The sequence below is a fragment of the Chlorocebus sabaeus genome, chromosome 20 (genome assembly GCF_047675955.1).
Source record: "Chlorocebus sabaeus isolate Y175 chromosome 20, mChlSab1.0.hap1, whole genome shotgun sequence".
Lineage (NCBI taxonomy): Eukaryota > Metazoa > Chordata > Mammalia > Primates > Cercopithecidae > Chlorocebus > Chlorocebus sabaeus.
The window spans coordinates 6,325,310-6,345,853 of NC_132923.1; the positions used below are offsets into that span (position 1 = coordinate 6,325,310).

Sequence of the window (20,544 nt, forward strand, 5' to 3'; positions counted from 1 at the left end):
CTGTATCAGACTCATTGGGTGTGCTGATGGCATTGTGGTTATATAGAAGAATTTCAGTGCTCTTAGGGGGATATAGGCTAAAATATGGGTGAAGTGTCATGATGTCTGCAATTTTCAAGTGAGAAAAAAACGTATAAACATAGAAAGATAAAGCAAATGTGACAAATGTTAGTTGCTGAATCTAGATGAAGGGCATATAGATATTCACCATGCTGCTGCTTCAATGTTAATGTAGTTTGACATTTTTCAAAATAAAATGTTGGGGTAAATGAAATGTGTGCTGCAGTGGTCAGGGATTGCTTCATGGAGTCAATGCCATTTGATCATGACCTTGAAAAAGTAGTAGGAGTTGGACAGAGATGACAAGGGACGGCAACCATCAAGTCAGAGATGGGAATGAGTACAGCATCGCTTAGGATCCAGTAGAGGTAGGTAGTAGGCAAGTAATCAGAGATGAATTTGAAAAGACATTTGGGTCCACAGGATGAAAGTCCTTTAATACCAGGTTATTGGAGGCACATCTGATTGTGTAGATAATAAGTTCTTGATGAGAGGGCCTGAGGGAGTAGTATTTGGGTAAGTTAGTCTGTGGTGGTGGAGTGCTGGATGGACTGGAGAGTGGAAAAGTTTTTTTTTTCAGTAATCCAGGCATGAGGCACTAGACATGTAGCTTAAAGGGATGATTGTCAATGATTATGTAAAGAAAGGAGCGACTCTGGGAAAAGATTATAAAGAACCTACGGATTTCTTTGACTGGCAGTAGGGGATAACTGAGAAGTTGGGTCAGGAAATCTGTCTCACTGGTGCCATTTAGAGTACAAATTTGGGGGGAAATTCTCCACTCTTCAGGGTCACCTCCATACCCCCAGGTTTAGGCTGAGCAGAATCTGAGCTCTGCTGTCAAATTTTGATGAGAATGTCATCAGGAAAAGGGAGGGGCCGCCATTAAAGTCTTTTCTATCTATGACAGCCTCCATTTCAGGCCAAACTACCTTCCTCTCTCCTTTCCTTGTTTCTCAGATTTTTAACCTTCCAAGGTCTTCCTCCCAAATATGTACTTGGACGCACAACCCAGCTGACACAATAGTCTATCCATTGATTCTGTCCACTAGGCCTGCCTTCCATAGGCATCTCTTCCTCCTTCAGTTCAATGGTAGTTTTCTCTCTTTTAAGCTCTCAGGGAAAAAAAAAAAAAAAAAAAAAGTATGCATCTGTTGCAAGTATACTTATGTTGCCATCTCCTTGTCCCCCACATACCTGCCCTAGCTTGTGGTTTTATTTTAGAGAAACTTTTGATGACTGCTGAAATGGTCTTTGTCCATGCCCCTAACAGTTGTTGACAGCAGGGACATGGACCTTTTGGTTCATTTGCCTTTGATTATGTGGAACTGCTTATGCCTCAGCTCAAATGCAAACCATATCAGGTTCTTAGGTTCAAATGCACCTTCTAGGCTTTAATATGGGCATAGGAAGCCAGCTTCCTGGTGGGGTCAAGAACAAGGCAAGAAGGCCCGAGGTGTCCCAAGATAAGATGGGCTTTCTTTTTAGGTAGGAAGGAGGAGGAGTTCAAGCCCAGCATAGATAACCCTGTGCAGTCATAGAGAATAAAGTAGGCAGAACATGTAGGAGGAAGGAACAGTGTAGACAGAGACAGAAGCCAGAAACCATAGCAAGTGAAAAGAGGACAGTAAAGAGCAAGGACCAAGAATAGGACTGAGCCCCTACCACATCAGGCACTGAGGACCACAGCAGCAAGACCCTCTCTGCTTTCATGGACCTTGCAACCTTGCATGTATGGCTTTACAGACAAGTGAATAACAGCTTTTTCAGTTGGGTATTTGAGCTGCAGAAAGGATAGATACTGGGAGCTGTGGAAAACATCAAAGGGCACTTCCCTGGGCATCAGGCATTATACTTCCTGTTAGATGCTGTGGTGAATGGCCTAGCTGAGGACAGATGACTGTTCTCCTGAGTACGGTGGGGAGGTTCTAAAAGGTTTTAAGCGGCAAAATGACAGGGGATGTTAGTAAGCTCATGGCTGTTAGTAAGCTCACCTTGTGACCAGGTGCCTCCTCTGGGTCACTCTTGGCTCTGTTGTGGTTTTTCTTTGCACCAACCATCTCTAGTGTCTTGTCTGGTTTATGTCGTATTTTGTTTTTCTTTCTCTTTCTTCCTCCTGTCCTGCATCGCTCCCTCCTGGGCCCACACTCTCTTCTTCCTTGATGTCCTTCTCTCTCTGATCCAAAGATCAGCCAGTAAAAAGCAGTCTCACCTGTCCAGGTAAGAGGGGTGCCACTGTGAGGGGGGACGAAGACCCCCTCCTTTATATTTATAAGTTACTTGTACCCTCACATGATTTCAAACTTTAGAAGTACCAAAGAATATAATAAAACCCTGCAGTTCCATTCCTGTGCCCCAGCCACCCAGTCTCCCTCCTCAGAGACAACCATGTTATGTTTCTTTTGTATTCTTCCAGAGATATTTTAGATATTTTTGTATATGTAAATAAATATTTAAACATATATAAGCACATAATTTTGTTCTCTCTTTTACTCACTTTTTTTTTTTTTTTTTTTTTTTTTTTGAGACGGAGTCTCGCTCTGTCGCCCAGGCTGGAGTGCAGTGGCCGGATCTCAGCTCACTGCAAGCTCCGCCTCCCGGGTTCACGCCATTCTCCTGCCTCAGCCTCCCGAGTAGCTGGGACTACGGGCGCCCGCCACCTCGCCCGGCTAGTTTTTTTGTATTTCTTAGTAGAGACGGGGTTTCACCGTGTTAGCTAGGATGGTCTCGATCTCCTGACCTCGTGATCCACCCGTGTCGGCCTCCCAAAGTGCTGGGATTACATTACTCACTTTTTTAAACTGTCCAAATAATTCTGTATTTTGTTTATTTCACTCAGTAACATATCATGGAGATCATTCTCTATCCTGTATAAAGAGCCTCTTCATTCTTTTTTATGACTGAATTCTGTGTCATTATATTGCTGTAATTTATTTAACCAGTCACTCATTGTGAACATTTAGATTATTTCCAGTGCTTTGCCATCACACACAGTGCTTCCATGAGTAGCCTTCTACTTAGTCATTTGCTATAGGTAGGATAGGAATTGCCCCTTTCTGAGGGGCAGCAACTGTTGATTCAGGAACTGGCAACTTGTACACTTTTCCAAAAAGGAGTGCCACAGCAATGATTGAAATTTCTTCTATTCCTGTGAGGGTCCTAGTTGAAGAGGAGATCCAGCAGTGAATCCTTTGATTTGGTGATCAGTACCACTTGGAGGTTTAGGGTCTTTAGTAGTTTCCAATTAGGCAAGGTGCCTCAGGCCGGCTGAGGGAACGGAGCTGAATATGGGATCGGAATACTACCACCAAACAGACCAGATTCCGGTTCTCCCATGGTACCCAGAGGATAAATGGAATTTTCAGAGGCTTGGGCCATTCCTCTACTCTGTTTTCTAGAAAGTGTGCAAGTTGCCAGTTACCCAGCGGGCTTGTACTCATGCCCATTTACCCTCCTGGAGATCACTATGGAGAGGTGGAACTTTGAGGGACAAAGAGATGAAGCTAAATGGGGAGCTTGTCTCTGCTGCCGCCACTACAGCCCCATGCTGTGCTCATGCAGACCTCTGTGTGTGTTTGACCCACCTGGTCCTTCCCTCCAGTCTCCCCTTCCTTTGCAAATCATCGCCTAAAACTAACTGGCTGTTTGGTTTTTTCCTGTCTTTTTCTTGCATTCATTTTCTCTGCTGCTCCGTTCTGTTCCATCAGCCCCATTGCAGCCTGGTAAGACCCAACAAGCGTGTATATGTGTGCACATCCCCTGCTTGCTATTGTCTCTTTGTTGCCTGACTCCAGGAAGGGTTATTTCCCTTCACACCTTGCTGAGTATTAAAGAGATCATGCTTGCTCTGCCAGCCCAGGATTCCAGATAGGTTGTGTTACCAGTGGTGTACACATGGCTAATGTCCTACCAGATTGGGTTACAGGGTGGGCAGGTTGGTCTCTCATTATCCAAGACTCAGGGCCCCTTTCGACAGAGCCTCCATCTACTACAAGGCTGATCCCTCCCTGCCTAGCTCATTGACATGCTTTCCTTACTCCTTCTCCAGGTTAAGTAGCCTGTCATCTCTGGGAGATTCTGCACCTGAGCGCAAGTCCCCTTCTCACCATCGCCAGCCTTTGGATGCCTCTGAGACAACAGGTACCCTCCTTGGGAATTAACACACAAACACAGCCAGGCATGGTGGCACCTGCCTGTATTCCCAGCTACTTGGGAGATCAATGGGAGGATCGCTTGAGCCCAAGAGCTCTGGCTGTAGTGTGCTATGCCGGTCAGGTGTCTGTACTAAGTTCAGCATCAATATGGTGACCTCCCAGGAGCAGGGAACTACCGGGTTGCCCAAGGAGAGGTGAACTGACCCAGGTCAGAAATGGAGCAGGTCAGAATACCCATGCTTACCAGTAGTGGAATCACACCTATGAATAACCACTGTACTCCAGCCTGGGCAACATAGTGATACTCCATCTCTTTTTTTAAAAAAAAGCACATGGTCTGGTGTGGTGGCTCACGCCTGTAATCCCAGCACTTTGGGAGGCCAAGGCGAGCAGATCACTTGAGGTCAGGAGTTTGAGACCAGCCTGGCCAACATGGTGAAACTCCATCTCTACTAAAAACACAAAAATTAGCCGGGTGTGGTGGTGCATGCTTGTAGTCCCAGCTACTCAGGAGGCTGAGGCAGGAGAATTGCTTGAACCCGGGAGGCAGAGGTTGCAGTGAGTCGAGATCGTGCCACTGCACTCCAGCCTGGGTGACAGAGCAAGACTCTGTCTCAAAAAAAAAAAACACATGGATATAGAGATGCACACTCATACAGACAGATCTGTATACTCTAAATGTAAAGCAACTTAGTGTTTATGTTGAGCACATGATGTATACTAGGCATTGTGTTAATGGGTTTTATATAAATTGCCTCCATACATCAACGTAGAAACTAGGTTTTATTATCTTTATTTTGCAAATGAGGGAGCTGAGGCACAGAGAGGTTAAGAAATATGTCCAAGTTTGCAAGCTTATTGGGGACAGAATCAGGACTTGAAACCAGTTCTGTTTTAACTCTAGAACCCATGCTTTAATCATTGCAGGATGCAACCACACATACTCATACACATGTACAATGTCTAGTATACACTCACAGGGATGGAGACATTTGGTAGTCATAACCTCTGTTTCTTTTTGTTTTTTAATTCTGTATGTTTTTTTAAAGGATACATGACAAGAAGAAAACCCTTTTATTTTGGAAATAAAATAAAATATTTCCGAAATAAAAGGGTTTTCTTCTTGTCATGTATCCTTCCCTGGATTTGGCAAGAGACCACTCCTAAGACACCCTGCATAAGTTACCCAGCTCTATAAAAAGAATCAACAAGCATTGGTATACCACTTGCTGCATTCATTGGATGTCACTTAACATGTAACTTCTAGGCTCACTTGGGCTTCAACCCTGGGAGGCTCCTTATCGATAATATTAGTCTTCAGGAGGATGGCTAGACCTGGTCCTGCCCCTTCTTTGACCAGTCTCACCCAGACATACCAAAAGGGACAGACATGTATGTGAGAGACAAGCATTTTAGCACCTCAGAGAAGGGTAGTTTCTTATTTGGAATACAAAGTAAGTTATAGGTTTTGCCAACCACCGAGGGAGGCGCATCATTGCAGTAGTGTTTAGACAGGAATAGTCTAGGGAATTTGGTTAATGTGAAAAGGCTTCTTGAAGGAGAAAGGCACTGAGGCTTCCCTGGGTTGGTCTTGGCATGTGTACACTAACCTTCCAATGACACTGCATACTCAACCTTTCTCTCCGCCTCCCAGGTCTCGTTCAACGCTGTGTCATTATCCAAAAGGACCAGCATGGCTTCGGCTTCACAGTCAGTGGGGATCGCATTGTTCTGGTGCAGTCTGTGCGGCCTGGTGAGTGCTGCATCCCTCCTGCCCACGGTGGACAGTTCTTGCAAAGCCACCATGTATGTGACAGTGCCACTCTACTTGTGCTTTCCTGTGGGGCATGAATGAATTACTCTAGAACTGGTTCTCCATGGGTGCCTGGGGAAGCCTCTTCAATGCTAAGCCCCCAGGCAGAATTTCTAGAGATTGCACCTTGTGCTTGCTTCCCTGGCTGGGAAGTGAAAAACCAGCAAAATAGCTGTCAGGTCATCATCAGGCAGATGTCTGATTGCCATTGAAGATGTCACAAGATTCTGTGGAAGAATCAAAGACTCCCTTTCTTCATATTTACCTCCACATTACCTGGCTAAGTGCACAGATGGTCACTTTCTACAGTTTTATAACCTGAGACAGGCACAATGGTCCAAATGATTACAGAGCACATTTGCTGATACAATTAACATTAAATAATAAATTACAAACAGATGAATGATATATGTTGGATGTGATGTCAGGGGAAATGGTGTTTGGAAGTTTGAGTAGTTTGTGATTTGAGGCATAGCCATTTTCCTTGTGATCATTTGGGAAGCCCTCTTAAAAGAAACAGGATTTTTAGAAGTAGTTTGAAAGATGGAAATGAAAAGCAGATCAGCAGGATAGGAATTTGGTGGGAAGGAAATGAAGAGTGGGTGGGTATCATAGCCAAATCCATCCAGTTACTAGTTGTGTATAGAAGGGGCGTGAACAGTCAAAACTCTAGCATATGCCAGGTAGTGGAACCATGGTTGGTGGTCCAGGCTGAGGAAGACAATCAGAAAGGCAATGGGTGGCTGGGCGCAGTGGCTCACGCCTGTAATCCCAACAATATGGGAGGCCGAGGTGGGTGGGTCACGAGGTCAGGAGATCGAGACCATCCTGGCTAACATGGTGAAACCCCGTGTCTACTAAAAATACAAAAAAATTCACCAGGCGTGGTGGCGGGCGCCTGTAGTCCCAGCTACTCAGGAGGCTGAGGCAGGAGAATGGCGTGAACCTGGGAGGCAGAGCTTGCAATGAGCCAAGATCGTGCCACTGCACTCCAGCCTGGGTGACTGAGCGAGACTCCGTCTCAGAAAAGGCAGTGGGAGTGGAAGAGTCCTTAAAGGGTAAAGAAGTGTCCCTAAAAGGAGTAAACTTCAGTGCAGTAAGTAGCATTGGGCTGGTGACATGGAACATCCTAGGCTTGGCTTAGACAAGAGCACAAGGAAAGGATTGGGAGCAGGTTTCCTGATAGTGCAGAGCAGGAGGGAAAATAGACTTGCATTGATTTTGGAGGAAGATATGGGATATGTTCACAGGAAAGATGAAAAGAGAATTTCAAATTTATGACCAAAATGAGGTATGTGGATCATATAAGGATATAAATAAGTATGGCTTCTTATGTTTGGGAGTAAACTTACGTGGGAGGTTTGTTTTGCATATCCTGGGCTGAAGCTCTAAAAAGATAGTTTTATTCTTTGCTTCTCTTATTTCTCAGGGTTCCTGGACTAGGGTGAAATAGAGTTAGTGGAACTGCCAGTAACTTGTACTTTTCCTCTGCCGGTCTATCTGGTACAGAAAATATGGGATCCCCTCCAGCGAAGTCTAGGTTCAGCTCTCCTTTACCTTCTTCCTTTTCTTAGGCTGAGCAGAGTCAGACCCAGAGAGGAAAGAAGGAAAAGATGGCTTACAAGGAGAATATGAGTTCTAGAGTCTGTGTGTGTGTGAGTTGTGTGTGCATGCATGCGTGCATGTGTGTGTGTGTGTTGGGGAGGAGAGTAGAAGAGACTTCATTCGGATTGGCATTGAAATCACAAGAGTAATAAAGCAGCGGTTATCTTTTCCAGATACATATTAGGTTTTTTAAATTCACTGTTTCTCGAAGTATAATCTGTGTTCTGCCTGTATTAGAATCACCTAAGCCCAAGATGATTGAAATCCTTTTTCTTGGGGCTGACCTCGGAAACACTGAATTGCTTTCTGGCAAAAAATTCCCACAGTGATTCTCATGCTTGCTGAAGTCTGAGAACTTCTCAAGTTCCTTTACTCTGAAGAGTTTAGTTTTTTTTTTTAAAACACTAAGTTACTAGAAGTCACCTCATGTGTTTCATACATTCAGGCGAGATAGCTCTGTTCTCTTTAATGTTAGTTTCTAAATGAATGTATAAGAGGGAATTTTAAGCTATTTGCAAGTACTCTTCCATAAATAGCACACTTTAGATGAGGGTAGTCTTGAGTCCCAGTATTGAAAAGCCAAATTGGAATGTAGTCATCACTGTATTTTTCTTTTTAAAGTAGAAACATTTAGATGGGCTTTGTGGGAGTTTTGTTTTGATCAGAGGAATGCAACTTACAGATTTAATGATCACATTGGGGCAAATGTACAATATGTAATTTTTATGCTTCTCATTAACTTGTTTTGGCTTTAGTGTTTTTTGTGCTTCCTGGATGTAAATTAAACTAGGAATATAAGTCATTTAAAACTATCTTATGAGGCTGGGCGTGGTGACACACGCCTGTAATCCCAGCACTTTGGGAGGCCAAGCCAGGAGGATTGCCTGAGCTCGAGTTCAAGACCAGCCTGGGCAATATGGTGAAACCCTGTCTCTACAAAACATACAAAAATTAGCCAGGTGTGTGGGCACATGCCTGTAGTCCCAGCCACTTCGGAGGCCAAGGTGGGAGGATCGCTTAGCCTGAGAGGTCAAGGCTGCAGTGAGCCAAAATCACACCGCTGCACTCCAGCCTGGGTGACAGAGTGAGACACTGTCTCAAAACAAACAAACAAAGCATATTGTGGTCAAAACCACTGTAGCCTCCAGTGGAATAACAAGTTAAAAAAGTCAAGAGCATATTCTTTTGAGCACCTCACAGTCAGTCACCATCAGAAGCTCTTAATTTGGTCCATTTTAAAGGGAGAAACTGGGCTGAGTATGGAGGCTCACGCCTATAATCCCAGCATTTTGGGAAGCCCAAGGCAGGAGGATCACTTGAGCCCAGGAGTTCAAGACCAGCCTGGGCAACGTAGTGAGACCTCATCTCTACCAAAAAAAAAAAAATTTTTCTTTTAAATTAGTCAGGCCTGGTGGCACACACCTGTAGTCCCATAGCTACTTGGAAGGTTGAGTTGGGAGGATCACTTGAACCCAGAAGATCCAGTCCGTAGTGAGCTGAGATCATGCCTCTGCACCCCAGCTTGGGCTACAGGGCAAGACTCTGTCTACAAAATAAAGGAGCAGAGAAACTGTAAATGGCTTAAAACAGTTTTTTTTAAAAAAGAAATAAAACAGTTATCTTTAATGATGTGAACACCCAGAATATCTTTATGAACCTCTCAGGACTTAGGAAACTCTTGTTTTAATCCTTTTCTCTGTATTTCTCTTAATTATTATTTTAACAATTACGTTTCATACAGTAAACTCATTTCCCCCCCGCCCCGGATAATAAAAAGTAACTCTGATTTGACCTTGGAGCATATCCAGACACATTCGAGTGAAACACACGTGCTCTTTCCAGAGCCTGGCCCTGCCTCGCTCCTGCCTTGGCCGGGCTATTAGAAGTCTGGCACCTTGGTGACAGGAAAAGCAGGAGATGGGGCCTTATATAGTTCACTCTAGCTTTAGAGTATTTGTGTCACTGGAGTAGAATAGGAAGTACACCCAGAATTTGAGATACTTAACACAGAGAAATAAGAGGAAATTTCAGAGGAGAGGTGATCTGACAGGGACCTTGGTGTAGCTTCAGTGGAAGAGGTTGTTGGGCTGTGCTGACCAGGCCTTCTCCTTACAGGAGGTGCAGCCATGAAGGCCGGTGTGAAAGAGGGCGACCGGATCATCAAAGTGAGTGACCCCAACACGCACTCCCACTCCCAGCAGTGGAAATAGATGTGCAGGGCACTCCTGGCCTTGGCCCATCCTGCACACTTTCATCTTGATACCAACTGCCAGGCAGCCACTGAGTGAGGAGTGGTACCATGCAAGGGAGCATAGTGGTATAGCATAAGAGAGAGTGAGGAGGAGGATAGCTGTGTTCCGTATTTTAGGCCCTTCTTGACTCTAAAGCAACCAAACTTCTACAACAAGTTTTATTATTCTCATTTCACAAATTACCAAAATAAGATTAAGAGGGAGGGTTAGTAACTAGTGAAGGATCCAAGACTTCGATCCTCAGGTTGATATTCTTTCCTCCATATAATGCCAACCTGGGGTCCTTGCTCATTCTGAACTACTATAACCTGCCCTGGTCGTTCAGACCTTTCTTCGACAGAATAGTGTTCAAGACCAGCCTGGGCAACATAGTGGGACGCATTAAGGAAATCCTAGATGCAGAGACTTCTTAGTCCTCTGTAAGGAAGAAGCACATTGGGTGAGTGGACATTCACATGTGTGTGAGGCAAGTGGTTAGAAAAGTGTATACCAAAAATAAGTGAATGAATGAACAAATTAAGGAATGAAGAGGTTTTATTCTTGAAAACTCATAGGCTAGCTGGAGACCAAATTCATAGTGTGATTTGAGTAAACAAGTGACCAGAGGAGGCTAAAGAGCATTGGAAAATGGCTTCCTAAAAACGTGGCATTTTGAACTTACAGAAGGATCCCCTAGCTGTTCATCACCATTAATCAATACTGTTTGTCCCTCCAACAGGTCAACGGCACCATGGTGACCAATAGCTCACACCTGGAAGTGGTAAAGCTGATCAAATGTGAGTTGGAGAGAGGTGACAACTAAAGTAGGGGAGCAGATGGTCCAAGAGGGAGGAAACAAGGAGGAAAGGGCAGGCCTGCCATCCCAGGAGGTTTCCTTTGTAGATGTGTGAGGCAGCTGAAGTCACATCTTTAATCTTAACATGGAGTGATCCACTTAAATGGCCACAATTCACTGTTATTTCAGGTGGAGACAGTACTAGGCTCTCATGAGACATCTTCATTTTTACCCACATTCATCTTTGCCACTCCCATTTAGACCATACTCCTACTGAGACCAGGTCTCCCTCAAATACCTTTCAATTGCCTCTGCCACTGATGGGCATTCTTACTCATTTGTTTTCTATTTGGCAGGGAAAAGCAACAATAATCTGTTTATAGCCAGGAAGGCCCAACAATTGAGTCTGCACAAATATTCAAATAGAAACAACAAATGTTGAAGAGAGAATTGAAGAATGTGGGGAGTTTGGGGAGAGCAGAGGGCTAGAATCTGAGTGCCTGGTCTGTGCCATGTGGGCAGTATGCTTGGAGCATGACACTGGCTACTTACTTTAGTGAGATAAAGAGGGAAATGGGGCTGCTGAGGCGGCCTGTGGGGCGTGTTCCCAGATACTTATGAGTGGAATTCTAGTTGAGGTCTCTGCATGAAGGAAGGGCAGGAAGCAATACTTGGGTCAATGCAAGGCATGAAGGCAGGGATTAGAGAATGGGTGGGGCATTAAAAGTGAGGAGAACTTAATCTACAGAATTATGAGTTTAATGACAGGACAAGGGAGAACAGCCCTCTCCTGTATAGCTGGACTGTCTCTCCAGAACAGCACTCCTGGAGCCAATCTCTCTCTGTTTCCCTCTAGCTGGCGCCTATGTCGCACTCACCCTCCTGGGCTCTTCACCTTCATCCGTGGGCATCTCTGGGCTCCAGCAGGACCCATTCCCAGCAGGAGCTCCCCGAATCACGCCAGTGATCCCCCAACCACCACCTCCTCCACCTCTGCCACCTCCACAACGCATCACGGGACCCAAACCTCTACAGGTAATAGTCCTTCTGGCTTTCTTTGCTCACCCTAATGTCCTGTTGAAAAGCTCCGCACTGGGGAGGAAAGCAGGTTAAATCCAATGGGGCTGTGGTAAACAGAGACAAGCCAAAAGACACATGGAAGACCATTGAAAGAGTTGAACAAAAATGAGGGCTGCACAATAACAGTTGTTCCGTGCCTTAGTGTCCTCCTTCCATCCAAATGCATATGAGGTTTTATCACACAGTAACATTGTTTGTTTCCTAAATGTGTAGAAGGCTCTAAGGATGCCGTCCAAAAGTGCTCCTCATCGGAGAAAGAGTGTACACTTCAGGCAGGGACAGAATGCATCTGTTCAAGACCGTTGCCAGTCAGTGTTAACCAGGGTTTGGTATAAAGTCAAGGGGTAGGGGAAAGGCTTTCTAGAGAAAAAAGCCTGCTTCGAGGTGCAAAATATAGAGCCCCCTCAGTAAAGGGAGGGATCAGAAAAGGACAAAAACAAGTAGAGGCCAGGTGCAGTGGCTCACGCCTGTATTCCCAGCACTTTGCGGGACTGAGGTGGGAGGATCACTTGAGCTCAGGAATTCGAGACCCGCCTGGGCAACATGGCAAAGCCCTGTCTCTACCAAAAATACAAAAAATTAGCCAGACATGGTGGCATGCATGTGTGGTCCCAGGTACTCAGGAGGCTGAGGTAGGAGGGTGGTTTGAGCCCAGGAGGCAGAGGCTGCAGTAAGCCGTGATTGTGCCAACGCACTGTAGCCTGGGTGACAGAGTGAGACCCCATCTCAAAGAAAAAACAAACAAACAAGTAGAAAGAGAACTCTAGAAGCAAGAAACACCTATGTGAAGAGTTAAAGGGGGACAAAATGCAGACAAGTATAGGGAACAGAATTTTTCAGTTGGAATGAAGACTGAACCCACAACTCCTGGGAGACTTTAGGGAGCAACTTGATACCAAAGGTGATTACAGCCAAGGTTTCTAGAAATTGAGGCATAAACTCGAAATAAGATTTTGTGTTTACTGCATTCCATCAAGGTACTGAATAAAACATACTTATGATCCAGGCTGTACTCTCATAGCTTTCCTTGCCCAAGAATCAGCAGATAGAAGAGAGTTAAGCTATTGAATTAGTCCCTAACTCTTATGTTGCCATGTTTTCCATCTCTAGGATCCTGAAGTTCAAAAACATGCCACCCAGATCCTCAGGAATATGCTGAGGCAGGAAGAAAAAGAATTACAGGTAAGGTCACTGCCAGGGGTAGACTGGCCATTGCCTGAGTGAAATAATACTTTATCAGAGCAGTCTGCCAATGTACACAACTTAATTTACAGGCAATATCCTATCACAGTAAAACCTCAAAAAATAAAACTTCCGGACCACTAAAGGATTGTCATTGGCCAGTAGAATTTGTTAAAGCAGAATTTCACCAATAAAATGAGTAGGATTCTCCATGTGTAATAGATTAAGATAGTGAATATGTAGACAAAAAAAACATCAGTGGAGTTTATCTGGGACATTTCCAAGGAAGGGAAGGAAAAGAGGGAAGAAAGGGCTGGGTAGGCGAGTGCTGGGCCAGACTGAAAGAGGTAGGGAGCACTTGGGTGAAGGATGAAGAGAGTTTTTGGGCCTAGGAAGTGATGTGAACGGAGAACAGTAAGAAGATGAATTTGCTTGAGTGGAATAACCAGATTCCTATTATAGTTATCCATGTAAGTGCCACCATATATAAAACATTGTTTTAGTTTCTAGGCTATATAGAAATAAAAAAGATTAGATGGTTCTTGCCCTCAACGTGTTTAAAATCTAATGGAGGAAATTCAGATTACAGTAGGAGGGAGAGTGGGAGGAACAAAGAGCTTACAATAAAGGAACAAAGAAGAGAAAAAATAATTAATAGTGGGAAACATTGGGAAGGGCTTCACATAGAGGATAGTATTTCAGCTGGGCCTTGAAGAGTGATACTTTAGTAGGCAAAAGAGATGAGGGAGGGAATGCTAGTGAAAAGACAGCATAGGTCAAAGGCACAAAGATATGAAAATACATGTATTTATTTCACAAGCACTGAGTCCTTGCTATATGCTAGGTACTGTGTGTGTGTTGGAGCAGTAGATGGGGGTAATGTTAGGGGTGGGTGTTGGAATGGTTACAAAGATAAACAAGAGGTGAACCTCTCCCTTAGTGAGTTAGTGATTTCATAGGATATGGATGAATGAATGAAGATATAATATATTATGGTAAGTGCTTATATTTATATATTAGCAAATGTCAGAGTAATCAAGACAGTATGGTACTGGTTCAAGGATAGACCTATAGATCAATGGAATAGAATTCAGATTCCAGAAATTAACCCATACATCTATGGTCAATTAATTTTCAACAAAGGTACCAAGACAATTCAATGGAGAAAGAATAGTCTTTTCAACAAATGGTGCTAGGACAACTGGATACCTACATACAGATAATGAATTTGGACCCCTACCTCACACAGTAAACAAAATTTAACTCAAAGTGGACAAAGACTTAAATGTAAGAGCAAAGACTATTTTTAAAAACTGTAAAACTCTTAGAAAAAATTTTAGGTAGTAGTAAATCTTCATGACCTTGGATTGGGCAGTGGTTTCTTAGATATGACACCAAAAGCATAACCCCCCCAAAAAAGATGGATTTCATCAAAATTTAAAACTTGTGTGTGTTAAAGCATTCTGTCAAGAAAATAAAGATAACCCATAGAAGAAATGGGGAAAAATATTTACAATTCATGTGTCTGATAAGGGTCTAATACCAGAATATATAAAGGACTCTTAAAAGCTCAACAATAAAAAGACAACCCAATTTAAAAACTTGCAAAGGATTTGAATAGACAGTCTCTAAAGAAGACAGACATACAAATGGCCAATAAGCATGGGAAGATGCCCAACATTGTTATTCACAGGGAGATGCTAATCAAAATGACAATGACCTACCACTTCCCACCTATTAGAATAACCAAAATAATGGAAAATAACAAGCGTGTGAGATGTAGAGAAATCTAAACAATACTTGTTTATGTTTTGTCTGCATATTCACTATCCTAATCTATTCTGCCACTGATGGTGGGAGTATAAAATAGTGCAAGCACTCTGGAAAACAGTTTGACAGTTCTTCAAAACGTGAAACACAGTGATACTATATGACCCAGCAATTCCACTCCCAGGTGTATATCCAAGAGAATTGAGAACATAGATTCACACAAAAACTTGTACATGAACATTCATACCAGCATTATTAATAATAGCCAGAAAGTAGAAACAACCCAAATGTTCATCTGCTGATGAATAGATGAGCAAAATATAGTCTGTTCATACAATGGGATTTTACTCAGCCATAAAAAAGAAAGAAGTACTGATAAATGCTACAACATGGAAGAACCCTGAAAACAGTATGCCAAGTGAAAGAGGTCAGACACAAAAATCTACGGGTCGTATTATTCCACTTACATGGAGTGTCCAGAATATGCAGATTCATGGACAGAAAGCAGATCAGTGGTTGCCAGAGGGTGAAGGAGGGGGAAATTGGGTGACTGCTTACCGGTACCAGCTTTCTTTTTGGAGTTATGGAAATATTCTGGAATTAGATAGTGGGGGTGGCTGCACAACTCCGTGAATATACTAGAGACCACTAAGTTGTACACTTTAAAATGGTGACATTTATGTCATGTGAATTACAGCTCAATAACAAAAAAAAATTTTAATGCTCTTGAAGCCCAAAACAAAGCATAATTATTTATGCAGTAATCAGAAGGCTTCATGAGGTGGTGCTTGAGTTGGTTTCAGTATCCTGTTAATAGAATATTGAAAATGGCAGTGGGACCAGGAGTGGTGGCTCATGTCTGTAATCCCAGCACTTTGGGAAGCCAAAGTGGAAAGATTACTTGAGCCTATGAGTTCAACACCAGCCCAGGCAGCACAGTCAGACCATGTCTCTAAAAAAATTTTAAAGATTAACCAGGCATAGTGGTGCATGCCTGCAGTCCTAGCTGCTTAGGAGGCTGAGGTAGGAGGACCACTTAAGCCCAGGAGTTCTAGGCTGCAAACCTATAATTGCACCACTGCACTCCAGCCTGAGTGACAGAGCAAGACCCTGTCTCAAAAAAAAAAAAAAGAAAAAAAACGCAGTGAGTGTTGTGACTGGAAGGTGTTACTGGCCTTGAATACCATGAGGAGCTTGGAATTTGTTTTGAAGTCTATGGGAATGAATCAAAGAATTTTGAGTGGGGGACTGATCACATTTTCAAACCAGTGTTCTTTGGAGAAGTGTGTTAAATGTAAGGAAACCATCTAGGAGGCTATTGCAGTAGATAAGCAATAATGACAGATTTAACAAGAACGATAGGAGTACGAACAAAAAGGAGAGGATAGCAACGGGAGACTTGTCAGAGGGCCAATCAGCAGAACTCATCCATTGGTGAAGGAGAAGGAATAAAAAATGGCTCCAAGTTTGTGTGTCTGGGTAGATCAGGTGATACCGGTGACAGAGTGACACAGAGGAGAGGAGCAGAGTTGAGGGGAAGGAAATGAGGATCAGCTTTGGGTATACTAGTGTAAGGTGCCCATGAGACATTCCGATAAAAACCAGCCACCAGGCATATGGAGATAACAGGGCTGAACTTAGGAGAAAAGCGTGGGTTGAAATAGAGATTCGGATATCCTCAGTATGAAGGTGGTAGTTGAAACTGGGGACTGGATGACTGAAAGAGATCACCCAGAGTACCAGTCAGAGAGGAGAGAGCTGAGGATGGACTTTTGGGACATATGTGCTTCTACAGCACATGGTACCAACCTCTAATATCACACCACTTGCTATTACATTTGATTTTTGGAAAAGTAGCCTGTGCAGTAATGGGAGGAAACTAGATTGTATATGTTGATGAGCGACTAGAAGCAAAGAAGTGCAGGGCCCTAGCTGTAGACTAATGTTTTGAAACTTTTGGCTGTGGGCCGGGCATGGTGGCTCACACCTGTAATCCCAGCACTTGGGGAGGCCAAAGCAGAGGAACTTTTAGGCCAAGAGTTCAAGACCCCTGGGCAACATAGCAAACCCCTGTGTCTATTTAAATAAATAAATAAAATAAAATCAGAAACCCACAGGCTCATATCCCTTGACAAAAAAAGAAAAAAAAAAATTGGCTGTGAAAAGAGGGGGAAACAAATGGGGCAGTGGCTTGAAGAATCATCAGAAATAATTGAAAAAGTTTTGTGGTGGTGGTTTGTTTTTGTTTTAAATCAGGAAACTTGAACATTTTGTAGGACGGAGAGAAGGAGCCATTGGTAAAAAGGAGACTTTGAAGATATGTAAAGAGTGCCCAAGAAGGGCCCAAAGCAGTCAGAGGGATTAACTTTTTAAAAGATTTAGACTTAGTTTCTCTTCTGAGCCAGGAAGAAAAGATGGCTGAAGATGTTTTGAAATGGACTACAGTTGAGAAGGTTTTTACCAGATGGTATTATCTGCCAAGGCTAGGGAAGGGTTGGAGTTGGATGGTCATGGAGAAGATGAAATATTAAATATGGAGAATTTGTAAGATGGTTGTCAGGTAGCAGTGAAGCCCCAGATGAGCCTAGGTAATATGTGAACCCATTGTCTTTATTTAACCAAGCTTTATGGAGCATCTCCTTTTGTAATGAAATGTTAATAGCTGCCATGTATTCAGGTGTCTGACTTTGCGCTAAACGTTCTGCTAAGCCCTTCATATGCATAATCTCACTCCACTATTACACCCGTCCCATGAGGCGGGTATTGTCATCTCCATTTTATCAATGAGGATGTATTCAAGCTTGCCCAAGTCTATACAGCTAGTAAGTGGAGGTGCCAGAATTCAAAGCCAGGTGTCCCTAACTGTGAAGCCCTCCACCCCTGTGCTGTCCCCTGCTGTGTGCCCTGAGGAGTGCTAGGAAAGTGGCTAGGATGGTACCTGCTCTCCAGGAGCTTCCTGAGGGTGGGACTGGCAGAGGCATTGGCTGTTCTAGTCGACACTGCTTCCTCTCATTTCTTGTGGTTCTCATTGTGTGTAAGTTCCCTCTTCAGCACTTTTTTATGTTCTGGTCTGGACAGTCACTTTAATATTTCATACTTGAGTGGTAGCTGAAGGCGGCCTCATTTGGGATGTGGGACTTAAGGCAGACTTTGAAGAATGGCTCAGATTAGGACAGGCCTTTGTGTTTGTCCTCTTTCTGTGGTTGTCTCTTGTGTTCTTTTTCTCATCACGTATATCTTTTTCTGATCCTAAATGATGTTGAAATAGCTTGCATCTACTTGGAGGCAGAGACTTCTTCTCTATCCTCTTTGTTTTGGGATAACTGCCTATTCTCTCCACTGGTGAGTCATCCATTCTCTACTAACCACCCCTCTGCCTTTTCCCCTCCCCCTTCTCCTCCTCACCCATCCCCAGCGTATCTGTGAGGTCTATAGCCGGAACCCCGCCAGCCTACTGGAAGAGCAGATCGAAGGTGCCCGGCGGCGAGTCACTCAGTTACAGCTGAAGATCCAGCAGGAGACTGGTGGCTCAGTGGTGAGTGATGTAGGCACAGCTCTAGTAAGGGCACATGCAGTGGAACTGGGGGTAGAGTGAGAGAAGCAAGGACAGAAGGCTTCTTGGGTTATGCCAGGACCTCGAGGCTGAACTAGTAAGTGTTCAGTATTTTAGAAAGAAACCAAGGTCAGCACCAGAGAGGCTGAACACTGTAGTGACACTTGGGATACCATAAAAAGAAAAAGTCTATTTCTTGCCCTCCAACAACATGGGCAATGGAAATAAATATGAAATAAACCGACTGTCAGTGTTAGTCTCTGAATTATCCTTCCCTTCTTGGTAGTTCCTCATAGTGGATGTGTGTATATTCCTATACTGGTTTTACCTAGTATTTCATCTGGTATCCTTTCCCACCACCCATCATCAAGTAATGAGTCTTCTCAAAGAAATACAAGTACTTTTTAAAGTCAGCCTACATAAAAGACCCCTAGTCAGTTGAGATGGATCTGTATCAGCAGATAACCACATTTTATGAAAAACTCCAGAGAGTAGATGGTTCTTTATCTATTCTCTTCAGGGACTTGGCTATTAGTGTCTTACTGCTCTCCATCAGGCCTTAATTCTTTGGGTAAATAAGAAGTAACTCTCCAGAAACTTTAAGGTCTCCAACAATAACATTTGCCAAAGCCAATAGGAATTATTTAAAGATGATCTACTTTTGCTTTTAGGATATCCAGATCAAAAAAGTTTGGGAAACACAGGCAAATACATTTAAACTGCTTCATTTTCTGAAGGACTTCTCATATTACACGGTTGATAGGTAGGAGCTCAGGTTGGGGACTTAGACCATCTGGATTCAAATCCAGCATCACTTCTTATCAGCTTAAAGACTCTTGGGCAAGTTAATTAATCCATAGGAGCCTTAGCTTCCTCATTTATAAAATGGAGATAACAGTGTTTTCAGAGTTAAAGCATACCTTTGACACAGGGGCTGTACATGTTTGCTGCCACCACTGCACTGTTGGTTGTGCTATGAGGTGATGAGTCTGAGAAACTAAGCTTGGAATCTGAAGGTCTGAGCTCCAACCCTGGCCTTAGGGTTGACCTGCTGTGTATCTTGGGCAAGTTACTTAAGATGTCTGAGCTTCTGTTTCCTCATTTATAACATGAGAGTAATGAGCCTAAGCTAGAGCCATTGAAAGATTAAATGTGACTTAGAAAAGTGCTTTGTAAATAGCAAAGCACTATCAATATTGCTTCCTTCACATCCCACTAGCTCAGTCAGTCTCAGGCCAATGCCTGTCCATCCTCCTCAAAGACCTCCAAAGGTAAACCTTTTGTATCTTCCCTCAGTCACGTGCTTGAGTTTTTTGTTTTTTGGTTTTTTTTATATACTTCTTGATGGTTAAGAAGTTCTTTCTTGTATCCAAATAAGGCAATAGATGCTTTGAGGTCCAGGGTGATTAGATAAAGCTGGCTTTTAGAATTTAACTAATGGTAAAGCTCCCTTTCCACCATTAGGGGTCATTGTCATCCTCAAACTGTACAAATGAAGCAATATCTCTTCTAGCTGGGCATTTTTGAGGCAATGAAGCAGAAGAGGCCACTAATTGTAAGCAAATAAGGCACTGATTGGTGGAAGGAAACCGTAGGGGGAGAGGCTCACAGAATTTGCCCACCCTGTGGGCCTTTCTGTTTCAGGACGTACTTCCACTATATGGTGACACCAGCCAGAGACCATCAGAAGGTAAGTCCCCCATCACCCCCTTTTTCTCTGGCATATCTCTAGTCCAGGTTTCTTATCTATTTACCCTCCCCATGGGGCAGATTCCAGGAAAGAAAATATATAGTGCCTGCCCTCTGAGAAACAGAATAATGGGAGAAAGCAGTACAAATACACAGGGAAGCTGGATACAACTTAGGCAGTAGAAATGAGTGTATAGCCAGTAGCCGGGATAGATAAGGGCCAATAAAATACCAGAATGAGTATGGTTCAGACAGCAGCTTGCCTGACAGCTCCTGGCACTAAGGAATTCGGCAAATATTTGTTGTAAGAAGAAATGGGTGGTGACCAGAAGAGGGTTGGGAAGGAGTTGAGGGGCAAAACTAGTTGTGAGAGAGAGCTATGGAGTCTTATTTCAGGAGATGACATGGCCTGTGCCCAGGTGCAGAGACAGGTGAAAGCTAGATGTGATGAGAGCAGAGGAGAAGTATACTGTTTAGTGTCCAAGTCTAGGGGTAATGGGATGAGAGAGCTGAAGGGAAACTGGTGAAAGAAAAGGTGGCAGCTTCCCCTTCCTGTCCTGTGCACAGTTGCCCAGAATAAAGGCTCTCTTTCCCCCAGGCCACAGCTCCTT

The 20,544-nt window shown here is 43.6% G+C and overlaps 1 protein-coding gene across 10 annotated transcripts in view; it reads left to right on the forward strand.

The window, feature by feature from the left end:
- ARHGEF11 (Rho guanine nucleotide exchange factor 11) overlaps positions 1–20,544 on the forward strand; it is a 110,102-nt gene that overhangs the window by 54,422 nt on the left and 35,136 nt on the right. For 6 of the 10 annotated variants that reach the window (XM_007976680.3, XM_037997727.2, XM_073008252.1 and 3 more), the window contains exons 2-9: positions 4,109–4,200; positions 5,869–5,967; positions 9,748–9,797; positions 10,603–10,660; positions 11,516–11,694; positions 12,850–12,921; positions 18,107–18,226; positions 19,889–19,934. In XM_007976680.3, the coding sequence (XP_007974871.3) occupies positions 4,109–4,200; positions 5,869–5,967; positions 9,748–9,797; positions 10,603–10,660; positions 11,516–11,694; positions 12,850–12,921; positions 18,107–18,226; positions 19,889–19,934 (716 nt within the window). The remainder of the gene's footprint in view (positions 1–4,108; positions 4,201–5,868; positions 5,968–9,747; positions 9,798–10,602; positions 10,661–11,515; positions 11,695–12,849; positions 12,922–18,106; positions 18,227–19,888; positions 19,935–20,544) is intronic. The other 4 variants (XM_007976683.3, XM_073008255.1, XM_073008256.1 and 1 more) reach the window with 3 other exon arrangements.